Here is a 24,034-nt window from a genome sequence, read left to right on the forward strand (position 1 = left end):
TCACTTACAATTATTGTCAAGAAATTATTTAAAGAAAAACATTAAAGAAATATAGTTATTTTAAATAAAATTTAACCACATTTTAGTTTAATAAGGCTGAGATATAACTGTATGTTGGGGTGCTCTGACAAATTAAAACAATTGTATGCGGGGTGTGGGAATTGGGATCATAATAGAATAAACAAGTGAATAATCAGGGTAGGTTTCATGTCCGAACAGGCACATCCCTCCCCAAGCCGCAATGTCGCGTCTCCAGTATTTGATTATTTTGTACTTTACTATATTTTCGTTAGGGTGGTGTTTGTATAATAACAGATCAAGCTGCTGTTGTCATTGTCAAGGCCGTAGATAGATTCCCGGCAATGAAATATTTGTCATCCTACAACTCTGTTGTTTGTCTACACGTTGCTCAAATAACAGGTGAAGAGTTTCCAGTCTGCGCTAAGACTGTTACCAGCACAGGGCTTACCGTTGCGGAACAGAAACGAATGAATTCATTGTTCGTTGTATCCTGTTATAACAGGAAGTTTCTGATACACGTTGCGGGGATAACTGTTGCCGCGCGGCAACAACACTGTTATTTATCCTGTTATGTTAAATAACGCCATCTTCTAGTGCATTGTTCAGTAGTCATTTGCAGTAAATAAGTAACACATCATTTTGGTGCTAGTGAAGATTTGTATGCTTAGTGCTTATGTTACTTGAATGTGGCAATTTTAAATTTGCATTGGAATTAGAGACTTCCATTTACAGATCAACGGTTTTTATTAGAAAATTGCATTTTTGGTAGGTCTTATTGAAAGTTTTGTGATTGCTATGATTAAAAATGGTGATCCCCATGCCCTCAGGGTTTTAGTTTAAGATCCAATTTTATTAAATATTGCAGGTGTGTTCCTATGCCTAATAGGCTAGTGAATACACAATGTACATTTTACTCCCCAACTCTTATTGCGAGGGGGGAGGGGACCCAGGAGGAGTATCATGACACCTTTTATAAGTTGTTTCAACATCTGAAAAATAAAGTGAACATTTTTGGTAAATGTGAAATTAACAGACAGAATGGCAAAATACAAGTTTCACTCTATTAACCTATTGCTATCATCCTGAGAAAACAATATAAGGTTTCTTAGGCTGCAGTATAATAAGCGTCCGAACAATCGTAATATTGAATTATCAATATTCATGAGAAAAGAATCCACACTACAGCTACTTATATCAAATTACGGTATCAATTTACATTAACGTGACCATGGAAAGGTATGTTCATTTGGTAATTATCATATAAACGGCCGGAGCGGCAAAATATGAGTTTTGCGTTATTATCTTATTGGAATCTTCCTATAGAACAAATAAAATATAAGGTTTGATGGGTTGGAAATGAGAAATAACGAAGTTCTAGAACATAAAAAATGTAACAACTGTTCACGCGCTGAGTAATATTTCCATGGTGTACATCGACGGCGAGCGTTACGTGACCTTTTGTGACCATGATTCAACCTCGTGATGACGTCATTGGATGGGTCGCCATCTTTGCAAACGTAAATGAAAAATAATACTGAAATGAGCAGAATTTTGATCAAAATGAACAATGTTTTTCTTAATTTCGAGCAACAAATTAATTACTTGTTATCGAAATGAGACGAGTGCCTCCGGCCATTTGTCATTTGCACCCCCTAGTACTATACAGTGGAGTCCCGCTAATCCGAACACGTGTAATCCGAACGTCGGTTAATCCGAACAGGTCCAGGAGGAATTATTTATAACGATAATGAAAAGTTATAGGAACTAATTACTTAAAAAATGAAAATGGGTGCATCATTTCGTACATAAACAAAGAAAACTTTAATTAAATAGACATACAGTATTTTATTAAGACAAATTGTGTACGGTACAGTACATAAATAATGAAGTTAAATACAGTACCAAATTTAAACTTATAGGTTAAGTATGAGTTAAATTACTGTATTAAGAAGTGAAATCATAATAATATCAGTACGTAGAGTACTGATATTATTATTTAGTACAATATTATTTGTTAAAACACATAAATCCAGTTATTGTCTTCTGACGCATTGAAGAGAGTCTATTGGATGACGCGTAATTTCGCCATCGTGTCATAAACATGATACAACATGGCAGGTGTAGCAGTAGCCTGTTGGTCTAAGTATCGTAGTGCAAGGTTAAGCGCTGCTGCACCGTCTGCGTGTGGCAACAACACGCCTTTATCACCCAGGTTCTCGTCACTTCCTTCCTCCTCACATTCGATTGATTCTTGAGTGACTGCCGCAACTATGTCATGATCAGTTAGGAATTCGGAACACGCACCATCTGCTACCATCCATTTATTGACGTCTGTTTCATCTGCTTTCTCGCAACCAGGAATTGCTTGAACTAGCCGTAACACATTTTCTCTATCGTTGTCTGCTTGGTTGTCTTGGAACGCAAGGGTGGGCCATAGTTTTGTCCAAGACTTCCTCAAAGTTTGGTCTGTAATGTTCTCCCAAGAATCAGCAATCCAATACACAACATCCTTGATGTTAGTTTGTTTTATTTTTTGAACCAAAGAGACTGTTTCATCTTCAATCAGGGTTCGCAAAAACTGCTTGCGGTATTTAAGTTTAAGTGATTGCAACACACCTTGGTCCATTGGCTGCAATAAGGCTGTAACATTTGGAGGTAAAAATGATACTTTAATTTCACCACTAGAAAGTTCTTCGGTATTTGGGTGCGATGGCGCATTGTCAATCAAGAGAATAGCACGTGGGGGTAAATCATTGTCATTACTGAATTGTTGGACACGGGGTACAAACTCGTCATGAAACCATTGTTTAAACAACTGTCCGTTCATCCACGCTTTTTTCTGGTTCCTGTAATAAACTGGCAATGAGTTCATATTGACATTTTTGAAAGCTCTAGGTCTAGCAGATTTCCCTATCAACATTAGTGGAAGCTTGTGATTACCAGCAGCATTAGAACATGCCATTATTGTTACTAGATCTTTGCTCATTTTAAAACCAGGAGCATGGATTTCTTCTTTAGACGCCAAACTCTTTGTAGGCAGTGCTCTAAAGTTGAGGCCGGTTTCATCAGCATTATAAATTTGCTGTGGAGAATAATTTCCGATCCAATATCAAAGTTTCAAATGTACTCTAATTATATAATAATTATCATACCTCTGGCAACACTATCCATATTTTACAGTTTGGTATTACTCCGCGCCTTTTCAAATAAAGAAGGGACATTTTGAACTACTGTTGTTCCTCCGCGTCTATTCTTAACCTCCTAGTTCAGTAGTGGTAATGGCACACCTTTGTGGTTAATGGCACACCTTTTGATGCTGACTAATACGTTAATCCTATCAACGATGCCTGCCCGCTGCGCAGTGCTGCGCACTGCTTGCTCTTTTAGAAAAAAAATTAACTCGAGCTTGCAAAAGTCGGATCCCAGATCACGTGATGCCCCTGCTCTAACTAAAAACTAAAATGGTGATGAGCATGCATCATTTGTCTCACAAGCTGTCGGACACGTTTAAATTGGGGTACAAGTACTTGTACTAGTTAATATAAAAACATGCAAGCATGGAATAGGTCATTAAAGATGTTGACTAAGTTTTTTCCTAAACGTGTGTTTCAATGTCTACTTTCTAGAAAATGCACACATTTCAACATATCCAACTTTTTTTAGAGGAGTCAGAAAGCGCCACCAAACAGTATGGTAGTATACAAATAATAAGTCCAGAAGAGTCCCGAGTTGATATGCCCAAAAAGCTTTCTTTCGGACAATATCGTAACCCTCCATAAGTCTTTTTAATAAGTCTTGTTTTTATCAATTTGTGTGTATGGCAAGATTTAAATTTCTTGTAATGCAGCCCTAAAATACTTTGTTTTAATTTCCTGTTTGAGAACAAAAATACACAACGCTAATTCTATACATTAGGCTACTTTGTTGTAGTGAAAACTGTGCATGTGTTTCAAGTAATGTTGTAAAGACAACAGTAAGATTAATTCTAGACTGATATGAAAACATTAACAAAAACTTCATATAAAAACACTAGACACGTTTGAAATGAAATATTAAATAACAAGCTTTTATTTTGTGTTTCGTTTTGTTTTTGTGGAACTATTACAAGTAATTGGATGCCCACTCTCCTTGTCATATTGTTTGGCTGTGTTTCCTGACACTCAATAAAAAGTTGGAGTGAGCAGGAATGATAAAAACATTCATTTAGTTTTTCAAAAATGGCATTGAGCACATGTTTTAGAATAGTATTGGTTAAAATCAGACATCTTTATAAAAAGGGCTTAATGTTCCTCCTCACAAGGGGGAGTTGTAGGATAAAATGGCCAACTAAAATTGGTCTTTTTTTCGATGTTGGGCTTTAAAATAAATATACCGCACTCCTGAAAATTGCTGTTTAAAATGGTGATTATTAAAATATAAAGCATACTTTGTTTATCTAAAATCTGTATTGGAAATCCAGTTAAGTAGACTCTGTGGACTTAGTTTTGTTTTTGTTATATTTATTTGAAAATTATAAATGAAATATAGTTTTTATAAAGGATTAGTTCAGAAACTAGGTTAGGATTGGTGACCTGAGATTATTTTTTCTATGGATGGAATCTATTGGCAGTTTCACACTGCTGATTAAATGTACGTTATACATTTACAATTGGCCATAGGAACAGACCTGCAAAATTTCAAAAAGATTGGTTCAATAGAAATGAGCTATCAGAGCCTGTAGGCAGGGTGACCAGATGGAAATTCCTAAAAGGACTTTTGGGTTTGAAAAAGGAGGAGGTTAAAGCAAAAAGTACAGTATTAAATAATCTTATAAACTTTTTGAAAAACATTTATTTATGCATTATTGGAAAAATGCACATTGTAAATCAGTACTACTGTACTTAAGCACATTATAGTGCAAATAAAAAAAACTCAAATTGGATTTGTTTTGGCATTTAAATAAAAAAATTAATTATTATTAAAGAATATATTGATGGATACAAGTATTATCTGAAGCTATTATTTTCAGTCATGTATGATTGAATTAATTATTGTTAAAATTTTTCTCTTTAAACATTAGAACTCATTTTAACCCAAATGTTTATAATTATATTCAAAAAATTGATTTTTTAAATGATTGGAATGGAATTAATTAATTGCATTGAGTCATTACATTATTAGCAAGCTGTACTAACAGACATATATCAGACATTATCACTATAACAAAAAAATATATAACTTACTATAACAAAATTAATCAAATCATTCATAAAACATAAATAGAAAATCAAGGGGTAGTAGTGCCAGTGCAGCTGAGCAGATAGAAACAACAGTGAGTCAAACAACAGTGAGTCAGTGACACTATAGACAACACTCAACATACAACTGAATCTAACAGCAGTTCACATTCCATGGCATAAAGTGTACAATGCAATAACTTTTCATGGTTTATCTTCGGGACTTTGAAAATTGGAAAAAATTTTGTAATGTGATGCTATACTTTTTGAACATTGTTAAGAGTTCCCTAAAAAGCCGGACATTTTACATAATTTTCAAAAGCCTGGAGGACAAGCATTAAAAGGGAGGATGTCCTCCTAAAGCTGGATGCCTGGTCACCCTGTCTGTAGGTCACCATAAATGTTGTCTTTGCATTGCTATTAGGCTATGTTTGTAGAATAATTCCATGTTATGGAAAGTTGCTGATCACGTGTAATGTTTCTACAACATATATCCTCTAATTTAAAAGGTATTATAAGAATCTAATTTTACTAATTGGCTGAGTATTATCGAAGTGTATCACTTGAAGTGGTTTTTGTGTGTACATCAGTGCGCATTATATTTCGAAAATAAACTGACATATAGACTTCAAATGCTGAATGAAGCTTCATTTCTATATGGACAACACTGAGTTCGAAGATGATGCATGTCACTTAGTGTTATTTTGCTGAATATTTGCTAAAATTTTTAAGTTGGCTTATGAATAACCATAATGGCAACAAGAGAATAGCACATTAAATACATTTGTAAAATACTAAATACAATCATATGAGATCGTAACAAAACTTTTACTGATATAGTAAAAGAAAGAAATAGAGTAAAATGTGTATGTATAGGGTTTTTCATTTTGGGCGGGTAGATGGTGAGATGAAATAAAACAAGCTATGTATTATATATTAACGAAATTTATTTTTTATATAAAAGGCCCATGTATGCCATTATGTATGGAATATGACATCATTCAATTGTCCACCGCGTTTCTCACAATGGTACGGATTCGAGTGGTTCAATTTTCAATTACTCTGCCGCATAAATCTGATTGAATTTGAGCTATGGCCTGCGTTATGTTGATCTTAAGTTCATCGGTTGATTGAGGCCTATTGGCATAGACCTGAAACTTCAGAAAACTCAGTAAAAAAGTCTAGGGGCGTCAAATCACACGATCTTGTTGGCCAATTCACGTCACTTCTGCGAGAGATAACCTTACTTTCAAATCGTTTATGCAAAATGTCCATGGTGTCGTTCGCTGTGTGGCACGTAGCGCTGTCCTGCTGAAACCACATGTCGTTTACGTCCATATTGTTCAATTTGAGCCAAAAGAAATCTGTTACCATCATTCTGTAGAGTTCACCGTTGGCAGTGATGCCCTCACCAATGTAACGTTTTAACTAATCAACACTCATTTTGATAATAAAGTTTAATCATCTGAACGTGCTGCTCAATCGTATAACTTGTCATGATGAAATAAATTTTCATGAAATGGCAGCACTCACTGAACAATAATACACCAATGAAACAGCTGAAACCAAAACAACATGGCCGCCACAGGCTGCCAACATCTACCCGCCCAAAATGAAAACCCTTTATAATTCAATGATATGACAGTGATATAATTTATTTTTTTGTTGTATCAAAATGTAATATACTTTCTGGATAGTCCTCGTAAATTATTTAGTAAATTTATACACATTTCCTGAAGTTACTATTCTCTATTCTATTGGGAGAGAAACTAGTCTACATAGAGGATGTTAGGTAAATATTTAATGGTTGCCTACCACTCACAAAACGAGCAATTTTGTTCAACTTACATAAGAGATCAACAGAATAATCTTGTCTAAATATCACTTATTGCAAATATTTATAGTAAATATTGGGTAAATTTTTACACTAGCCACTTCATTTGTTTGCATTTCTTACGGTTGGTTTTGTGTGTGTCAAGTTAAAACAGAAATACATGAGAAAAAATCATGATTTGATTACAGTGCGACTGACAATTGATTTCTTTCTTATTGGAAATTTCTTGATCGATTTCAGGAAAAACCAGGTAGTGTGCGTGTACAATGTGAAGTGACTCGTGGTTCATTGACTATAAGTGTTTGGTCTGTGTAATTTTTGACGTCCTAAAAAAGTATGGTTAGAATTTTGCTTGGAAACTGCTTAATACTCACTGTCCTTTAAACTATTACACCTCTTGGTTCTCTGTCTGTAAAGTTTCCTAAAGTAGTCCACAATCTGTATATTAGAAGATCCAAGTTGATGATAATGGTCAGTATGAATCTTTTGTGTTAAAATAAACTTTTTATAAAAGTTCAATCATACGATCGGAGACGGGTTTTTAACAAACTGCTGTTAAAGTGAGCTTTTAAAAACTATATCGCTAAAAACCTCCACACCTTATTAACCCTCGTGGTGGTAATAGTATCAGCTTGATTATATTCTCTGCCCGAGTGATATTGCTTACGATTACGTAAGCACTTTTTCAAAAATCTAATATTTCGTATAGTGCCGTAATCATGAAACTTTAAAGTTTTTGTTTCCTATTTGGAATCTAATCAAATATTTTCTTAGCCATGTGTATATATATTTTTTTTCAACTAGTTTTCAATTTTTGCAACAGCTGTTCAGTTATGGTTTTTGCCATGTTATTGTTTTTAGTTGTGCTCTATTTAGTTGGGGTAGGGTACGATAAGCGGACCCGGTTTTTTATATCGAAGAATGTCATATAATCATTCGATACCTAATATTCGCATCTCAAATCCTAGCTTATCAATTGATATACAAGTTTCTATAGTTCCCAATAACAAACATATGTTTTAAATTAAAATGTGAATTTATTATTAACAGTGATCAAACAAATTAGGAAAACTGAAGACGACCATATTTGCCCTTCTCACAGTTACATTTGTTTCTTTCCCACAAATTTCACATAGTGGGTTTTTCGGTACGAGTCCTACATGTTGAAGCCACGAAAAACATGTCTTATCATCTTTCAAAGCAATTTTGTGTAGTTTTCTAAAATTTACTGTCATTTTTAAGAATCAAATGTTACTTATGTAAAATTGAAACATTACCTTACGTGTATTATTCGAAAGTGTTTACAGCTGTTGATATAGATTATTTAAGTTGTTCAAAATAATTAATTAGTATCGATTGATTATATCGATGGTTATGATTAAGAAATATCGTTTGCCAATTTCGTTATAAAAAACCGGATCCGCTTATCGTACCCTACCCTTTAGTTGCATTAGATAAAAGTTAAAGGCTCAAATTAAATCAGGTAAGTATAAAAAAGTAAAACGTAAAAAAAGTAAGAAATAAGTAATTTAGAAGATTCTGGTAATAAACATGTGCTGGAATATGATTAACCCTTTCCATAACCGCTTAACCCTAACCGCCATAGTGCCGTGTCTGAAAAGTGCCAGGCGGCAAAATATTGCTGTCGGTGACATATGCGATAAGCGCCAGGCAGCAATATATTGTCTCCTTGATATTCGTAGTTTTCCTAAATAAATACGACGTCAAATGATTAAAGTTTTATCTTTTTTATTCCCTGGTATATTTCTAGATAATTCATATGAATATCATTTTTATTTTGGAGGTCTATGCAATTTTATTTCGTAATTATCACGTGACATTATCAGCTGACTCGATATTTCGTTGTTTATTCTTTATGCTTCAGTGTAATCGTATTATTGTATGCTGGAACCTTCTTCATTATTTTACTTTGTGGTTGTAAATATTAGTAGTTTTAGTTGTTATGTGCTTAGCTATTGTGTGTAGTTGTTACAATGTCTGACAATTTGCGATCTCACGGGATTGAAATTGACAGACAGTGAAATAACGATATTGCATTATCTGATACAAAATGTGTCATAAAAAATTTATTTATGAGAGAAATAACACAAATGTTGTATGGATGTTCCTTTCGAGATGTTTATATAATATAAAATAGCTTCCCACTGTAAAGTTATTTTTAGTTATTTGCAAAAAAAATTAAAAAATAAAACATATTTGATGTAATCTATTAAAACATTTTTTTTAAATTTAAAATTACTTAAAACTACATATATATATTTTTTGTTGATAGTATAATATATCCATATGAGTAATTTGGTGCAACTTTAGGTCATTGTCTAATTTTTATGAATACTTTATCTAAGAGACTGCAAAATCACCAATTTTAGCCTGGCTTTTTTTTAGGATATGTGATGTGAAAAATTTTGCAACATCTCATATTTTTCCTGGCTCTGAAGTTTTAAGATGTATCATTAGAGGATTTTTCTTCTGGTAGTGCTGAAGAGTATGATGCAAACTTTGAAACCTGTCCACATAGTTTCATTATTGTTTATAGTATGTAGTACATAACATGTTATAAAATTATTTTAATAAAATATTAAGCTTTGTTTTCACTATTATACATACTGACCTTAAGTTCAATATTAGTTTACAATGTGTTGTCAATAAGCTATTTTTATTTACTTTTCGTGCAATGGTGTTCTTTGCTATTCATTTCTATATATTTTCTTAATACGATAAATTCAACTGAGGTTAAATGGAAGAAAGTACTTTAAAATCCTAACTTTACCTTTAATATGGCTCTGTAGTTACAAATATTCACAGCGAATAAATATTTCTTTGAGGTTCCAGCTTTATTATCTGATCACGATGCTATTGTGATGAAAGCCTTTCTTGAGAAAGAGACTACTATGATGCCAATGTCCATAGTATTTTAAAAGAGCCTGCCCGATTTTAGTTTTTTTTATTTCTGTTGAGTATCTTTACAGGTTCAAGTTTGTGCAGTATCTATAACTCGGTGCTTAGTATTAATTACTTAATGTTTTCATTTTTGTATATTGTCAACAGGGCTTATTCATTAGTAATGAGCAAAATTAGTTCAAGTAAATGTAATACACTTTTTTATAAATGGTATAATCAAGAGGCTTGAAATTATTAAGAGAGTTGTCTTTGTTGTTAAAGTTAATAAAAGTGACAACCTAAAAATTGAATGCAAAGATTTCAAGTGTCTATAAGTGAAAAGCTCAAGGTAAGCTAAGTGAGATTATTCCGATCTAGTAAATAAGTCACTTAACAAACGTAAAAAGACAGACTACTATTAATTCTTTAAATTGTGCTAATAATAGGGCTATTCCATCCATAATAATAGCAGTCTAACATCCAAACGTTTAATAACTTGATTAATGTGTATATTAGTCACATTAGCTCTAACAATCTAAAACGACTATTATCAATTCCTTAAACTAGGTATGTTTTCATTTCCATAAATAATTTTTTTGACAATCTCGATTCATATATCACATAATAAATGATAATATAATATGTTTGAAATTAGGTTATATCCCAAATAGTCTATCAATGTAGGGGTCCGAGGAGAATCAGGGTTTCTGGGTGGGGGATGGCAAATTCAGCAGGGTTAGGCATTGGTGGAAGAGATAATCAGGATACCAATATTTACACGAGAAAATTACAAGTAATGTTAGAGGTCCGAGTACGGCTAGCAACTGCATACGAGGATAATTTATGAATTTTTCAGTACTTTTCTTCTTTTTGTTATTGTTCAGATTTTACTATTTCAAAGTAAATATGTTGTTCGTCGTGTTTTTTTGTCGCTATCAGCCATTTTGTATTCAGTTGTGTTGTGTTTATGTGATAGTAAGATAGTAAGATTCTAGAACAATGGATTTACCTTCTAAAAGTGAAAAAGTTTTACCTATGGACAATGTAGTGCGTGCTCTATCATGTTTTTAAATTGTCTTACAAAGATGTTCTGATATTGTATCCTTTGATATTTGACTTGGAATATTACATTTCTTTTCTTGTTTTTGTTTTGTTGTTTTAGACAGGTTAAATATGGTTACATGAGTTTGTAATATTTAGTGAATATTAGTGTCAGTCTTTTAAAATTTCATATTTCAATGATCGGTACTATCTCGAGGATGTTTTTCATTCACTGCCTTCATCATTGCTCCGCGCGAATGGTCGGAGGCATTATTGTTAGTCCGTTCAACTACATTGTCTTTTACAAGATTAAAAATCTTTCAGAAATTTATGTGTCATCTTTTTTAATATATATTTTTTAAGATTTCACGTTTGAATAAGCTACGTACATTGTGAAGGGGCTAAACTAAACAATTACCAACGAACCTGGCACTAAATTTAATTTTGTCCCTTTAAGTGTTGAACAGGTATTTTATTTTATAATGAGCCTTAAGAATAGTCAAGCTGGAGATGTAAATACTCTTAATGCAATTATTTTCAAACAATCAGCATTGTTTATATGTGGCTGTTTACAACACATTTTTAAGTGTAATTAATGCTGATTATTGAATTATAACTGTTAAAAAACTTTGTATAGCATATCCCTAAGTAAACAATTCCTTTTGTGGACAATTCCGTCCATGGTATTACTAGGCCTGACCCTCAGATTGTTCTGTCAAGATACCTTCCAGTCACTCAAGGACAATCCAAACCATTCAACGGACGATTTCATCAGTGGTAGTACTAGGCTTGGCCATTACATTGTCCCGTGGTTTCAGTGACTTTTTTGTGATCTACACTCAAAAACAAAAGGTGTATTTAACTTTAAACTGGCATGCCTCTCTGTATCTAACTATACTATATGACTTAAAAAAGTTCTTTAATTTATGTACAATGCTCAATCAAAAAGTATCTGTATTGGTATTTTATCTCATCATATCATTCATTATGAGTGCACTTCCATGGGTCGAACAGTTGTTAAACAATATTATTATTGTGAAATGTTACGTCAGTACAAGAAAAAGGCTTAAATGCATTAAAGTGGGAATTGAGAACTCAATGATAAAGCTTCACCTCAAAAATTACAACGTGTCCAGCAGTTTTTTGTTAAGCACACACAAGTTTAACAGCATTCCTACTCTCCTGGCATTGCTCCTCGTTCACCAAAATCAGATATGAAGGGATCAAAATAAAAGGATGTCAATTTCCAGATGTAGTGGAGATATAATTCAAGTGCAATGTACCAATTTTTGGATGCTCCAAAAAGCGACTTTAAAACTTGCTCTGAGCAGTAAAATCAGCAGTGACCTACTTAGAAGTATTTTAATCTCACAGTCGTAAGGCAAACCCTTCTTTTATAATAATGTCAATCAGGATACATTTTTATTACATCTCTATGTTTCGGTTCACTCCAGTATCTAGCGCATTCATCATGTACTGTAGCTATGTAAATTTTTGGAAACAGTTTTACCACCTCTCATGTGAGAAGGACATTCCCTCAGATATAAAAGAAACTGAGTAGTCCTTCAATCGATTACTAAAAATTGGGAACAAAGAATGAACATTGTTATTTCTAAATTCCTAGATGTGGATCGTTACAATTGCACATGTAACTAATGTAGCATCGATGTGTAACGATAGCGTTAGTTTTAGTAGTGTATGTTTCTAGTCTTTTTACAATTATTTCAGCCGAACAAGTCATAAAATTATCTTAAATACGATCAAAGAAATTTCTCCACTATATATTAAGTATAATTCTTTTAGAGTTTCTCTTCAAAAAGGATTCATATATTGGCATCCGAATTTTACATCAGCAAAAAGATATTCGTAGTCTTAGCCTGTTTGTGCGTAAATCATACAGCATTTTCATTGAAAAGAGGCTTGATTTATTTAACTGTTAAAACATTTAACAAGTTGTTAGTGCTTGTATGCATTCATTATTATAATGTATAAAAATGTAGCAACTGTTCTCATTTTTCTGTTTATGAATGGATTTAAAGTTAAATTTTTTTAAATATGCTATAGTAAGTTAATAAGTTAACTTCATTTACAGATATGGCAATGAAAACATCACACATAATTGAAGCTATAAAGAACCGCAATGTAAAAGAGGTAAAGGCCTTACTGGACAGTGGAGATCGAGAAATCAATGTGGCTGATGAATTATTGCGGACTCCTCTTCACTGGGCAGTGGGTGGAAAGTTTGAGGAATGTGTAACTCGGTTGGAAAGATTAAAAAACATAGACGTGCATGATGTGAGTAGGCATACAACACCCTTCTCCTTACGGGACTCCTACATGGGAAGTGAAAGCATGATCAATATTCTTAATATTCTTCTAGACCACGGGGCCGAGATCGACTGTAAAGATAAGGATGGGATGTCGCCTCTTCATGTGGCATTGATCTTAAATCTGACAGATGGTGTTGAGGTTCTGATCAACAGAGGGGCTGACCTCAACATCCAAAACAAGGCAGGAGACACACCCCTACACTGTGCTGCTAAAAATTTTTACCTGGATACAGTAAATATGCTATTAAAGAATGGAGCCAACTTGATGCTTAGGAACAACAATGGTGAAACGGTTTTGCACGTAGCTGTCAGGACACGTGATAGGTCAATTGTAAGATCATTGTTACTGCACGGTGCTGATGTGGATGCTCAGGACAATAGTGGCAAGACACCTTTACATGTGATTCTCCAGAAAGACATCAGTAATGAGAGCGATGTTGTGGAGGATTTACTTGACTGGGGGGCATCGCCGATTATCAAAGATGAAGATAGAAAAACGCCTATGGACCTTAATACACCTCCTAGCTATGGTTGGATGAAACACTTTATTAAATTACAGTGTGTTGATTTACAATTCCCTTATAACAAAATTGAAGTGCCGTACGGGTTACAAATTTTATTAAGTGGTTACAAACAATTGTGCACCGAAGAATTGGCAAAGTTGAAAACAGCCGCATTTGGTAACCAATTTGTACTTGATGTGTTTACAAAATATAATGACCCTACATTTTTATCAAACAGTACAATGCGTAAAGCTATATACTCAATTTGTTTTGAAAGAAAGTTCCCGTTGTACACTATGGTTTTAAGAGCAATGTTCAGACACGCTGAGAAACGCGTTCCTTTGTTGAATATTGCTCAAGGTGTTTTAATCGACCTGATCGATGCACACGTGCCTAATGAGATTTCAAGAAAAATTATCTCCCATTTATCTAATGAAGACATCAACAACATGATAGGTGTTGGGATTGCAATTAATTGCATTTGAGATTTTAATTGCAAAATGATAGTTTACAATGATTTTAGAGGTTCAAGTTTCCAGCTGCAAAAGTCAGTCGGTCAAAACTAGATTATACATCAAGTGAAAGCCTATGAGTTGTTTTGAATGTAGCCTATTGTGGTCTTTTATTTTCTTAAATCCTCTAGTTACCAATCTGTGTGGTTTTCCCAAATGTGATTTTGCTGTTAACCAATGTGCAGTGTAAATTGTTCTTTGTAAAAAAAATCGTGTTCTGTGTTCGGAAGTTTTTTTATTTGGATTGTGCAAAGTTTTATCATATACTGTTCATTGTACTACTTCATAGTAAATTATTCTTGTCAAATGATATTCGTAACATTCTAATGGAATCTGATGTGACTGACTTTGTTAAGTCTGAAGTGGAAGTTGTATATTGCTTTCTTTTGTTTTAGTTAATTTTGAAGTAATACACTGTTCTTGATTAGGTAACTTTATATACGAGTAGAAAAAAATACATTGATTTGCATTAAAATCGATTTCATTATGGTTATTTCATTGTGTTGATTAGCAACTCACATTGGGTAAATATTTGCTACTTTACCCTTTACTTTGTAAACAGAAAAATTGTTTAAATATTTCTTCTGGAACTACATACCACTATAATTATATTTTTGGGGTTTCCAACTAAATTTTCTATAATCTGGCTATTTTAGACTTTTGAAATATTGCATATTTCATTATAATATGGATTCTTTTATGTAATATATTTTTCACATGTCAAATAATAAATACAATATATGGTAATCAAAGATATACTTTTTATTTTTACTTTAAAATTATGTAGGATTATTCCCTGATTCGTAACAAGAAACTTAATAAACACTATTCATATATACAAGAATTTTTTATGAAATTTACAAAGAGATGTTGTTAAACCTACATAAATCAGTGCACACTTTAGAATATCTGCTAGACACTCTCATGGTTATTCGCTTTTATCCTTTCATTTTTTAAAATTATTATTAATTATATTAGGATTTTACTTTAACTTGAAAAATCAGTTTAGAAATAGAAAATTTGCAAATGATAAATTACTTTCAGCAGAACAAAATTAATGTAAAAACACTATTTGATGATTTTTTTTAAGAAGTATGTAAATCTATAGCACTTTTGCTCTCCTCTAATTAAAATTTCTAATAAGACTCTCTCAAAAAACTCCAATCTAATTAATTGGTATACTCTTGCCTTAGCAGAAACAAAAATTAGAATGTTGACTATTTTTGCAATTTACAAAAATCTAACCAAGCAAGGGTCTGTTAACTGAGAACCTGCATATAATGTCTACTTACAACTAAAAAGAATCTACCAAAAAGAATTACAACATGCAAAAAAATCAGTAGTCGAGGAGTATATTGGAAATGGCGCAAACCCCTGCAAGGCAGCGTGGAAGGTAAATGAATTTTCTCCAACTCATAGTAGTGAGGTCAGTCTTGATCCAGAAGAATTAAATTCTTTCTTCTTAAATTCTATAATTCAGTTATGCAAAGGAACAAACCCAAGGCCCTACAATTCAGAGGAATTTTTGGGAAAAAGGGAAGGAAATCAATTATCATTCACATGGTCTAAAATATCTTCATCAGATGTAATTAAAGCAGTTTCAAAATTTTCAAACTCAAATTCTATGGATTACTATAATTGGCTTTCTAACTCTTATCATTAAACAAACAATTCATCTGATTAGTGAACCACTTGCTTTTGTTTTCAACAAATGCTTTTATGAGGGATATTTCGCGCCATCACTTAAGATTTCAAAAATAACCCCAATTTTCAAAAAAGGAGATGAAAACTTATCCCAAAATTACATACCTCTATTTCGATCATTCCTATATTTTCTAAAATATTTGAATCTTTAATGTACAACCAGCTTAGTTATTTTTTTGAGTCACAAAACTTACTTTCCACATGTCAACACGGTTTTCGGCAGGGTAAATCTAATACCTCTGCAGTAATTAATTTGTTTGATTTATCTTTGGATGCTTTTGAAAGAAAAGAGTCAGATTCTGTAGTTCTATGTGATCTTAGTAAGGCTTTTGATAGTGTTTCATTTAATATTCTGTTAAATAAACTAAAATTCTACGGTATTGAGGATAGCTCATTAAAAATAATTCAGTCGTATCTATCTAATAGGAATTAATTTGTTTCAGTAAGAAATAAAAGTTCATCTATAAAACCTATCGAGACAGGTGTACCTCAAGGCTCTGTTCTAGGTCCCTTCTTTTTCTTAGTATATATAAATGATTTGCCTCAAAATTTAAATGTACATTTGATTATTTATAATGATGACACCACTTTAATGGCCCATCACAAAATCTTAATTATTTAAAACACATCACTAAACAAGCAAAGGAGCAGGCTGGTTTTCTTGTAATAAACTATCTTCTAATCCTCAAAAAATACAATACCTAACTCTAATCCTAAAGCAAGAAATAAACGTGGAATCCATCAAGCTTCTAGGATTTCATCTATATTGTAAGTTACAATGGTTCATTTATATTGAAACAGTTTGTAAAAAAATATCAAGAGTAAAATTATCTACTATGGAAATAGATAAACTTTGTAAGCTTGGAATATTTAAGCTTGGAATATTTAAGAATGTCATATTTCGGTCTGTTTTAATCACGTATACTGTACGGTACTAGCTTGGGGCCATTCTACTCGTGTAAATGATATTCTTTTATTACAGAAAAGGCAGTCCGTAACATTGCAGAAGTGGGTTCGCTTGCTCACTGTAAGCCACTTTTCATTCAACTCAAAATCCCCCACAGTTGTAAATTTGTGTTTTTCAGGTACTATTATATACCAAAACAAATTTAATACTTCCTCACGGACTGGCTAAAACTGGTACCTCTTTCAAACTAAACTGCATTTATTTTTTTAATACGCTGCCTGATACTGCAAAATATGTTACTTTTAGAGTCTTAAAACATAATTATATATATATATATATATATATATATATATATATATATATATATATAAAATTGGCTTATTCAAAGCCCATTTTACAGTACAAAAGAATTTTTTAATTGCAATTTTGATATACAATTTTAGCTCTTAACTAATGTGACTAAGTAGTTTTAGAAAAACCTATTAATTTATACTGTTTTATTTAGTATGTATTAAAGTATGTTTTAAATTATATATTTTCAAATTGTACATTTTTAATAATAATTGCATATGGTATTTATTTTTAAGTCTATTTTAAACTGTATATTTATAAGTGATTAAAGTAATTGACCTAAATTAACTATTCTTAATAGTTATTTGTAATAGTTTTCATTGTGCTAAAACTATTGATTTTTGCTTTTTTATTTCTTAATATTAAAATTAGTTGTTTGTGTAGATTAGAAAAACAAGTTGACTTTGCCTATTCATTGTAAAGTTGTTAATGGGAATAAAATTCTTGATTCTTGATACATCAATTGACTGATGTTAATAAAATACGAGTAAAAAATTATGTCTTACAATTATTTTCCTCAGTTACATGATTTCATCTTCATTTGCGCAAGTAAATAAAAAGTTAAATACTTTTTTTTAGTTTTATCAAAACTAAATGTATATTTAAAGCAGATAAAAATCATTTAAAAATAAATATCCTATGTGTGTATGTATTACTGGCTGAAAGCATATAGTTAGACGTGTCATTATACAAAACTATATTAATGATTTGACGCCTTTGACACATAAGAAATAAGGTAAAAATAAAAATTACAATTTTGGAGGTACAAATGAGATTTTGAGGATTTGAGACATTTGGAGGTATGCAGTTCTTTTTTTAGGGAATTCCATCCATGCTACTACTAGGCCTGGCCGTCAGATTCTGCTATGAAGAGTCGTTCTAGTGACTCAAGGGCAGTTCATACCTTGGACTACATAGTAGTACTAGGCCTGATCGTCAGGTTGGGTTATGAGGAGTTGTCCAGTGACTAAGACCAAAAATTTCTTTTTTTTTTTTTTTTTTGTCAGTGATTCAAAAATTTCCATTGACAAATCAGTCTGTCATAGCACTAGGCCTGACCATCAGACTGAATAAATATATATATATATAATACATTTTTTTGTCTTTGTTTTTCGTTTTTATTAAAACATACTTTCTGGATCAGCCCTTTTATCTTCTCCTAAACGTCTGTAAGGGTGTCGTTGGTATCTACAAGGTTACAGTTTGGAAGAGACGTCTGTAATTTTAACACTTTGGTGTTAAAAATTGTTTTAACAGTAGAGAGCTTCCGAGATAAATAGAGGATACCTGTTATACATATATGCACCAATAATTTGGAAATATTGAATACTAACAATTAATACTTGCAGTTTTGATCGTATTACTTACATGGGAGATCAATCATTCATATCGATGAGGTGTGTTGAGATCCAGCGGATTATTTCAGTTAGTTCTGAGGTTCGAGACTAGGGCTGCACTACGTAACTTTGGTTTTCACCGTTTTATTACCTGAGCTACTATTCGTTGTTCACTCCACAAATGGCAGTCCGAGAGTTATTTCCGTGCCTTAATTTATAGCATTGAATGATTTTTTTTATTTATTTGTGTGTAACTAATACAATCCATTGCTTTTACGTGACGATGTAATTGCATAGTTACAAATGTTTTCGTTTGTGTATATGAAATATAACTTGTGTTTTCTTATGTGGCACACAGCTGTAGTGCGATTCGACTTCTTTGCCTCTTTGTATTATTGTGTTTATTCATGGTTAGGCAACGAAGTATTGTTGGGTAATATAAGGTCGGTATTTGACATGAGGACATTCAGTGATTTACAAGAACAATACAAACATGCACAGTGAATATTTGATATTTCAAACCTGATGGGGTGGGAGAAAATTGAATCTTTCAGGAATTGGAAGCTCGCACGTTTATTTTTAACTTCATTGTAAATGTTAATGCTTCTTATACTCTATATTAAAAAAAATGTATTAATGTATGTAACAAAGCGTGGTACTTTGGGATTATACCGACCACACCCAGACATGAATCGTTATTTAACATTTTGCTTCTACTGATTACTAGATTAGCGTAGAAGACTATTTCGTCAGTATAAAACAGGAATTGTCTTATCGCAAACCCCTCCCCATCCTCAGACAGAGGTCAAAGTCGAGCGTCTAGTAGATAACGTGATTGCAGAGCCTCGCCGCCCGTTCAGCTGGTGCATCGCTTTGTTGTACTTTCGTGTTTTACCTCTACATTTCTCCAAACACAAAAATTTAACAAAAACAAACATTTACCAAACTAAACTCTTTATTAAAAAAACACTCAAAACTTGTTTTTATTCTTGATCACATTCCGCCACCCAAAATGCGAGTGCCTCCGGCCATCAGCGCGGGCTTCGACAGCACCTTCGGTGCTGCCCCGCGCTGATGTCGACGAAAGAAAAACATCCCTCGAGATAGTACCTATCAGTAAAATATCAAATTCTAGAGGGGCTAATCAGAAATATAAATTGAATTGAAATGGAAAGGCAATTATGTACCGTGCAAATCACGTGATGCCGCGCGGCCTGCCGTAATCAGGATTCTCGAGAAAGATAAGATAACAGCGACAACAATACCGATCACAATACCTGGAAATGCTTGTAAGTTTGTAATTTTGTAATTGAAGAGTTGTTTTTTCGTTCTATCATGTTTGTTTTCTATAAATTTCTATTTTTGTGTTCTTCATACTGGTGTGGTCGGTATAATCCCAAAGTACCCAAAGCGTTTTACACAGTAAGATAATTATTACGCAGATTGCAACGTAAGCATTCACTTTGACAGGCGTAACATGACAGTGGACTAAATGAAGATTTTGCTTGGAGGAGGAGGGAATACGGTCGGAATGGTGGTGCGGTGGTGGGACACTCGGATATATTTATTAAGGATATAAAAGTTTTAAAAAAATCCTAAACACGATTCATATTAACAATTCTATTTTGACATTACGATATATAATAGTACAAATGTCAAAGGATTGAACAAAAAGTGAGAATCATCCAACAATTTTAATAAGTTTGAATTATCCACGTTTTACTGTATTTCTGTGGATATAGTGTCTCAAAAAACTTTTATGATAAATGAATTAAAAATGAATTTACGAAGGGTAACAATTAAAGATGTTTGCTGTTGTTAGGGTTATAATAGAAACGCTATTTTAGAACTGGTATCTACTCACTTCTTTAGGTATCAAATCCTAAAACAAGATTACCACACGGAAAAAGTTGTCAACAGCAAAGTTAAACCACTGAAGTTATGATAAGTGAATACTTTCTGATCAGTCTTAACTTGTTGCTATGGTGCGTGCATCGTGTGTTTCGGGGTACATAATGATATTTTAAATGTCAATTTCCAAAAAATCCAGCAGCAATTCAATAGAAAAGTTTTCTAAATCTTCTTAGGTAAAATCGGTCAATTACAATTGTTGCCATGTTAAATTGTCATTTAAGTTAAATGTCTACACAACTTCACCAATCATGACATCTGGTGAACCAAACCAAAAATAATGTGTTCTGGAATGCTTGTAAGAATTTCCAAAATGTATTCAATAACCAGTTTTTTAAATTTCAAATGGTTTTCACAACATCAATTACATTTAAATCCTATAACAATTAATTGTGATCACCAAGAACTGGCGGAAGAAATGCTGAAGCAAACATAAATTAGGCACAACAATTGATCATGATCATATAAATGTCTTAACCACATTCATTGGCCAGGTTGATATGTTATTTCATTCCAATACGAAGAGTATTTTTAGTTCTTAATTTATAACTATGGACTCGGATAAAAAATTTTAGTGTTCTGGAACTCTTGTACAAATTTCAAAACGTTTTGAAATTAACTATTGTTTATCTCAGATGGTTTTGACCTTTCAATTCGTGTAAATCCCATAAAAATAAATTGTTAATATTTGAGTAGTAACAAAATTGTCTACTTTTTTCAACTGACCAGGAATTACTATATTTAAAGATGGTAATCTACACCCCCCTCTCTCTCTTCTCTCAGCACTGTAATATTTAAAATAACAATTTAGGATTTTGCTTCAGTCCACAAATCCCTGTAATTAACATGGATGTAATTTCTTGTCTTGTTTGGGGGATCCTATGAGCTTTTTCTAGCACCAAAGTATTGTCGCAAAGGATTATTTTTGGTACATTGTAAAATAATGGCTATTTCAACACCTTATATGTTGTCAAGGTTTTGCCGATGGATTATAAAATAAGAAAGTAAGTTGTATAAGCTACGTTATTACCCATGATGAACTTAAAATATAGTTAAGTATCTTTATTTGGACGTTTGTTCCAGGTGTTACAACAAACAAATCAAAACGAACGACTCTTCTTTTGGACTGGAATGGATACTGTGTAACAACTCGCTGTGTGAATAAGTGTACATTTTTATAAAGACTAAACTAGTTGGGTTTTCAATTTGGGACGGTTAGAGCAAACACATAAATTTATTCAATCTTTCCTAGTGGATTGTGTTTTAAAAAATCTGGTACTAATTAAATAATATTGTGAATGTAACTTACTTCATTAAATGGCAAGACCAACTGATGATTTTCATAAAAAATGGAAGATGATTTGGAATCGTTTCAGTGCCCTGACTTACTTTCGAACACAGTGGCACCTGATGTTTTCAGACGTAACATATTTCAATAAACCTGAACACTGTTGTCTTCTTCATAGTACTGTGGAGAAATTTTCTGTCAAAGAGCTAGAATCTCTGCTGGAGAAAGTAGAAGATATAAATGCAGTATCAAAGTACAGACGAACACTACTTCACTGTGTGATTAACAGGGGATTTGAGCAAGGGGTGGTTCTGTTACTGGAGAGAGGCGCTGACGTGAACATTCCTGACGGTTTACTTCGCACTCCTTTATACGTTAGTTGTTGGAGCAAAAATGAGAACATTCTCAAATTACTTTTGGATGCAGGGAGTGATATCCAATTTAAAGAGTGTAGGGGAAAAACTGCCCTTCACATAGCTGTTGTATTCGAATTCATAACAGGTGTAAACATGTTGATAGAAAGGGGAGCCGATTTAGATGCCCAGGACAGGGAAGGGAACACTCCCCTGATGTTTGCCGTATACATGAATAGCCAGCCTTTAATCGAAACACTTGTATCTAAAGGTGCCTCTTTAAAAATAACAGACAAAAAAGGCTATACAGCCTTGCACTTGGCTGCTAAGTGTACCAACAGAATTATTGTGGAATTTCTCTTGGATAACGGAGCAGAAATCAACTGTCAAGATTACGTGGGATTTACCCCTCTACATCTGGCACTGATGAACAGAAATATTGCCAGGATACTGTTGCAGAGGGGGGGCGGAGTGGACATACAGGACTACACGGGATGCACGCCTCTCCACGCGGTCTTGATAGACATGATGGATTATGGGAATTATATTGTGGAGGAATTGCTGGACTGGGGGAGTTCCATGCACACCAGGGACATCAACGGTGAGACTCCTCTGGAAACAGCCAACAAACAGATGATCCCATTGCATGGGATTAAAAGACACGTAATTAAATTACAATACACTGATTTACCTTTGGAGTTTGACTATTCCATTGATCTCGATGACTTCAAATCGTACCAGGTATCCTGTTCAAAGGAAATGGCCAAATTAAAGATTAACAGATTTGGATGGAACTCTTTGTTTGATGTATTCTCAAAACAAGTGGACCCCACATTTGTGTTGAACGATTGCCTGCAGCAAGCGATCAGATCGCCACTTTTGGAAACGGAATTTCCAATATACTGTTCACTTCTGAGGTCAAAGTATGAACATGCTGTGAGACGATTTGCATTGCTGGACACACTTCAGAACAACTTAGATATCCCATTACCGAACGAAATTATTAGGAAGATTCTCTCTTATTTAGATAACAGACATCTTGAATGTATCGCCAAGGGAAAGAAAACAAATGCGAAGATGGATGAAGGTTAAAAGCACTTGAGGAAACATCAGAAGCAACACCAATATTTTGTGGTCGTTATAGAAAAATTTGTATGAAGACATTTTAAATTTTCTAACAATTAACAGTTCGGCATAGTGAGGAAATGGTTGGCACCAGAAATCAATTGTAATAAGGCTTTAGGTACAGTTTTGTTGTTAACTCACTATTATTATTATTATTATTATTATTATTATTTCAATTATGTCTGTGTATATTGTAAATACATTTTATGTGCACAACAAATTTTTATCTTTTGTAAGATTATTTTATTTCTTTCTACTGTAGAACAACTAAGTATAATTGTCCTTACTAAAATAACATTTAATCAGTTCAAACAATATTTTGATGTTATTTGAAAATATTAATTACTTTCTAGGTTATTAAAATCATTAAATACGTTTTTCACAAAACTATAATGTTCCAGAATTGACCCCTTTGCATGTAATTCCTCAATCTCATTTCAAAATTTGCTTTTGTTTCATGTTGTAACTGTTTTTTTTTTGCGTTAAAAACTGTTTTAATATCTGCGTAAAAAAATAAATTGGAAAACCAAGAATATAAATGACAACATGTTTGCAAATTGCTCAAGAAAAAGTCGACAACATATCGCTCTCCCCAACAGGGCCGTTGAAGGTTTAAATTAAGAAAAGTTTTTATACACCTGTTGGAGAGGGTAGATTTCAATCCTCGAAACGTGGCGATAAAATCTTTTATAACATATAA

General features: G+C 32.9%; 1 protein-coding gene across 1 annotated transcript; it reads left to right on the plus strand.

Annotated features, from left to right (window-relative positions):
- The first annotated feature begins 620 nt into the window (after positions 1-620).
- LOC124368302 (serine/threonine-protein phosphatase 6 regulatory ankyrin repeat subunit B-like) lies at positions 621-23,718 on the plus strand. Its single transcript, XM_046825575.1, has 3 exons — positions 621-786; positions 13,106-14,328; positions 21,886-23,718. The coding sequence occupies exons 2-3, from the start codon at positions 13,108-13,110 to the stop codon at positions 23,299-23,301; spliced, it is 2,637 nt and encodes an 878-aa protein (XP_046681531.1). The 5' UTR covers positions 621-786; positions 13,106-13,107; the 3' UTR covers positions 23,302-23,718.
- The last annotated feature ends 316 nt before the right edge of the window (positions 23,719-24,034 follow it).

This window comes from Homalodisca vitripennis, chromosome 8 (assembly GCF_021130785.1).
Source record: "Homalodisca vitripennis isolate AUS2020 chromosome 8, UT_GWSS_2.1, whole genome shotgun sequence".
Lineage (NCBI taxonomy): Eukaryota > Metazoa > Arthropoda > Insecta > Hemiptera > Cicadellidae > Homalodisca > Homalodisca vitripennis.

Bases quoted from the DNA above. Each gene is read 5' to 3' on its own strand.
- LOC124368302 (XM_046825575.1), top strand. From the start codon at position 13,108: ATGGCAATGAAAACATCACACATAATTGAAGCTATAAAGAACCGCAAT. The intron at 14,329-21,885 runs TGAGATTTTAAT...TTACTTCATTAA, and splicing joins GGATTGCAATTAATTGCATT to ATGGCAAGACCAACTGATGA.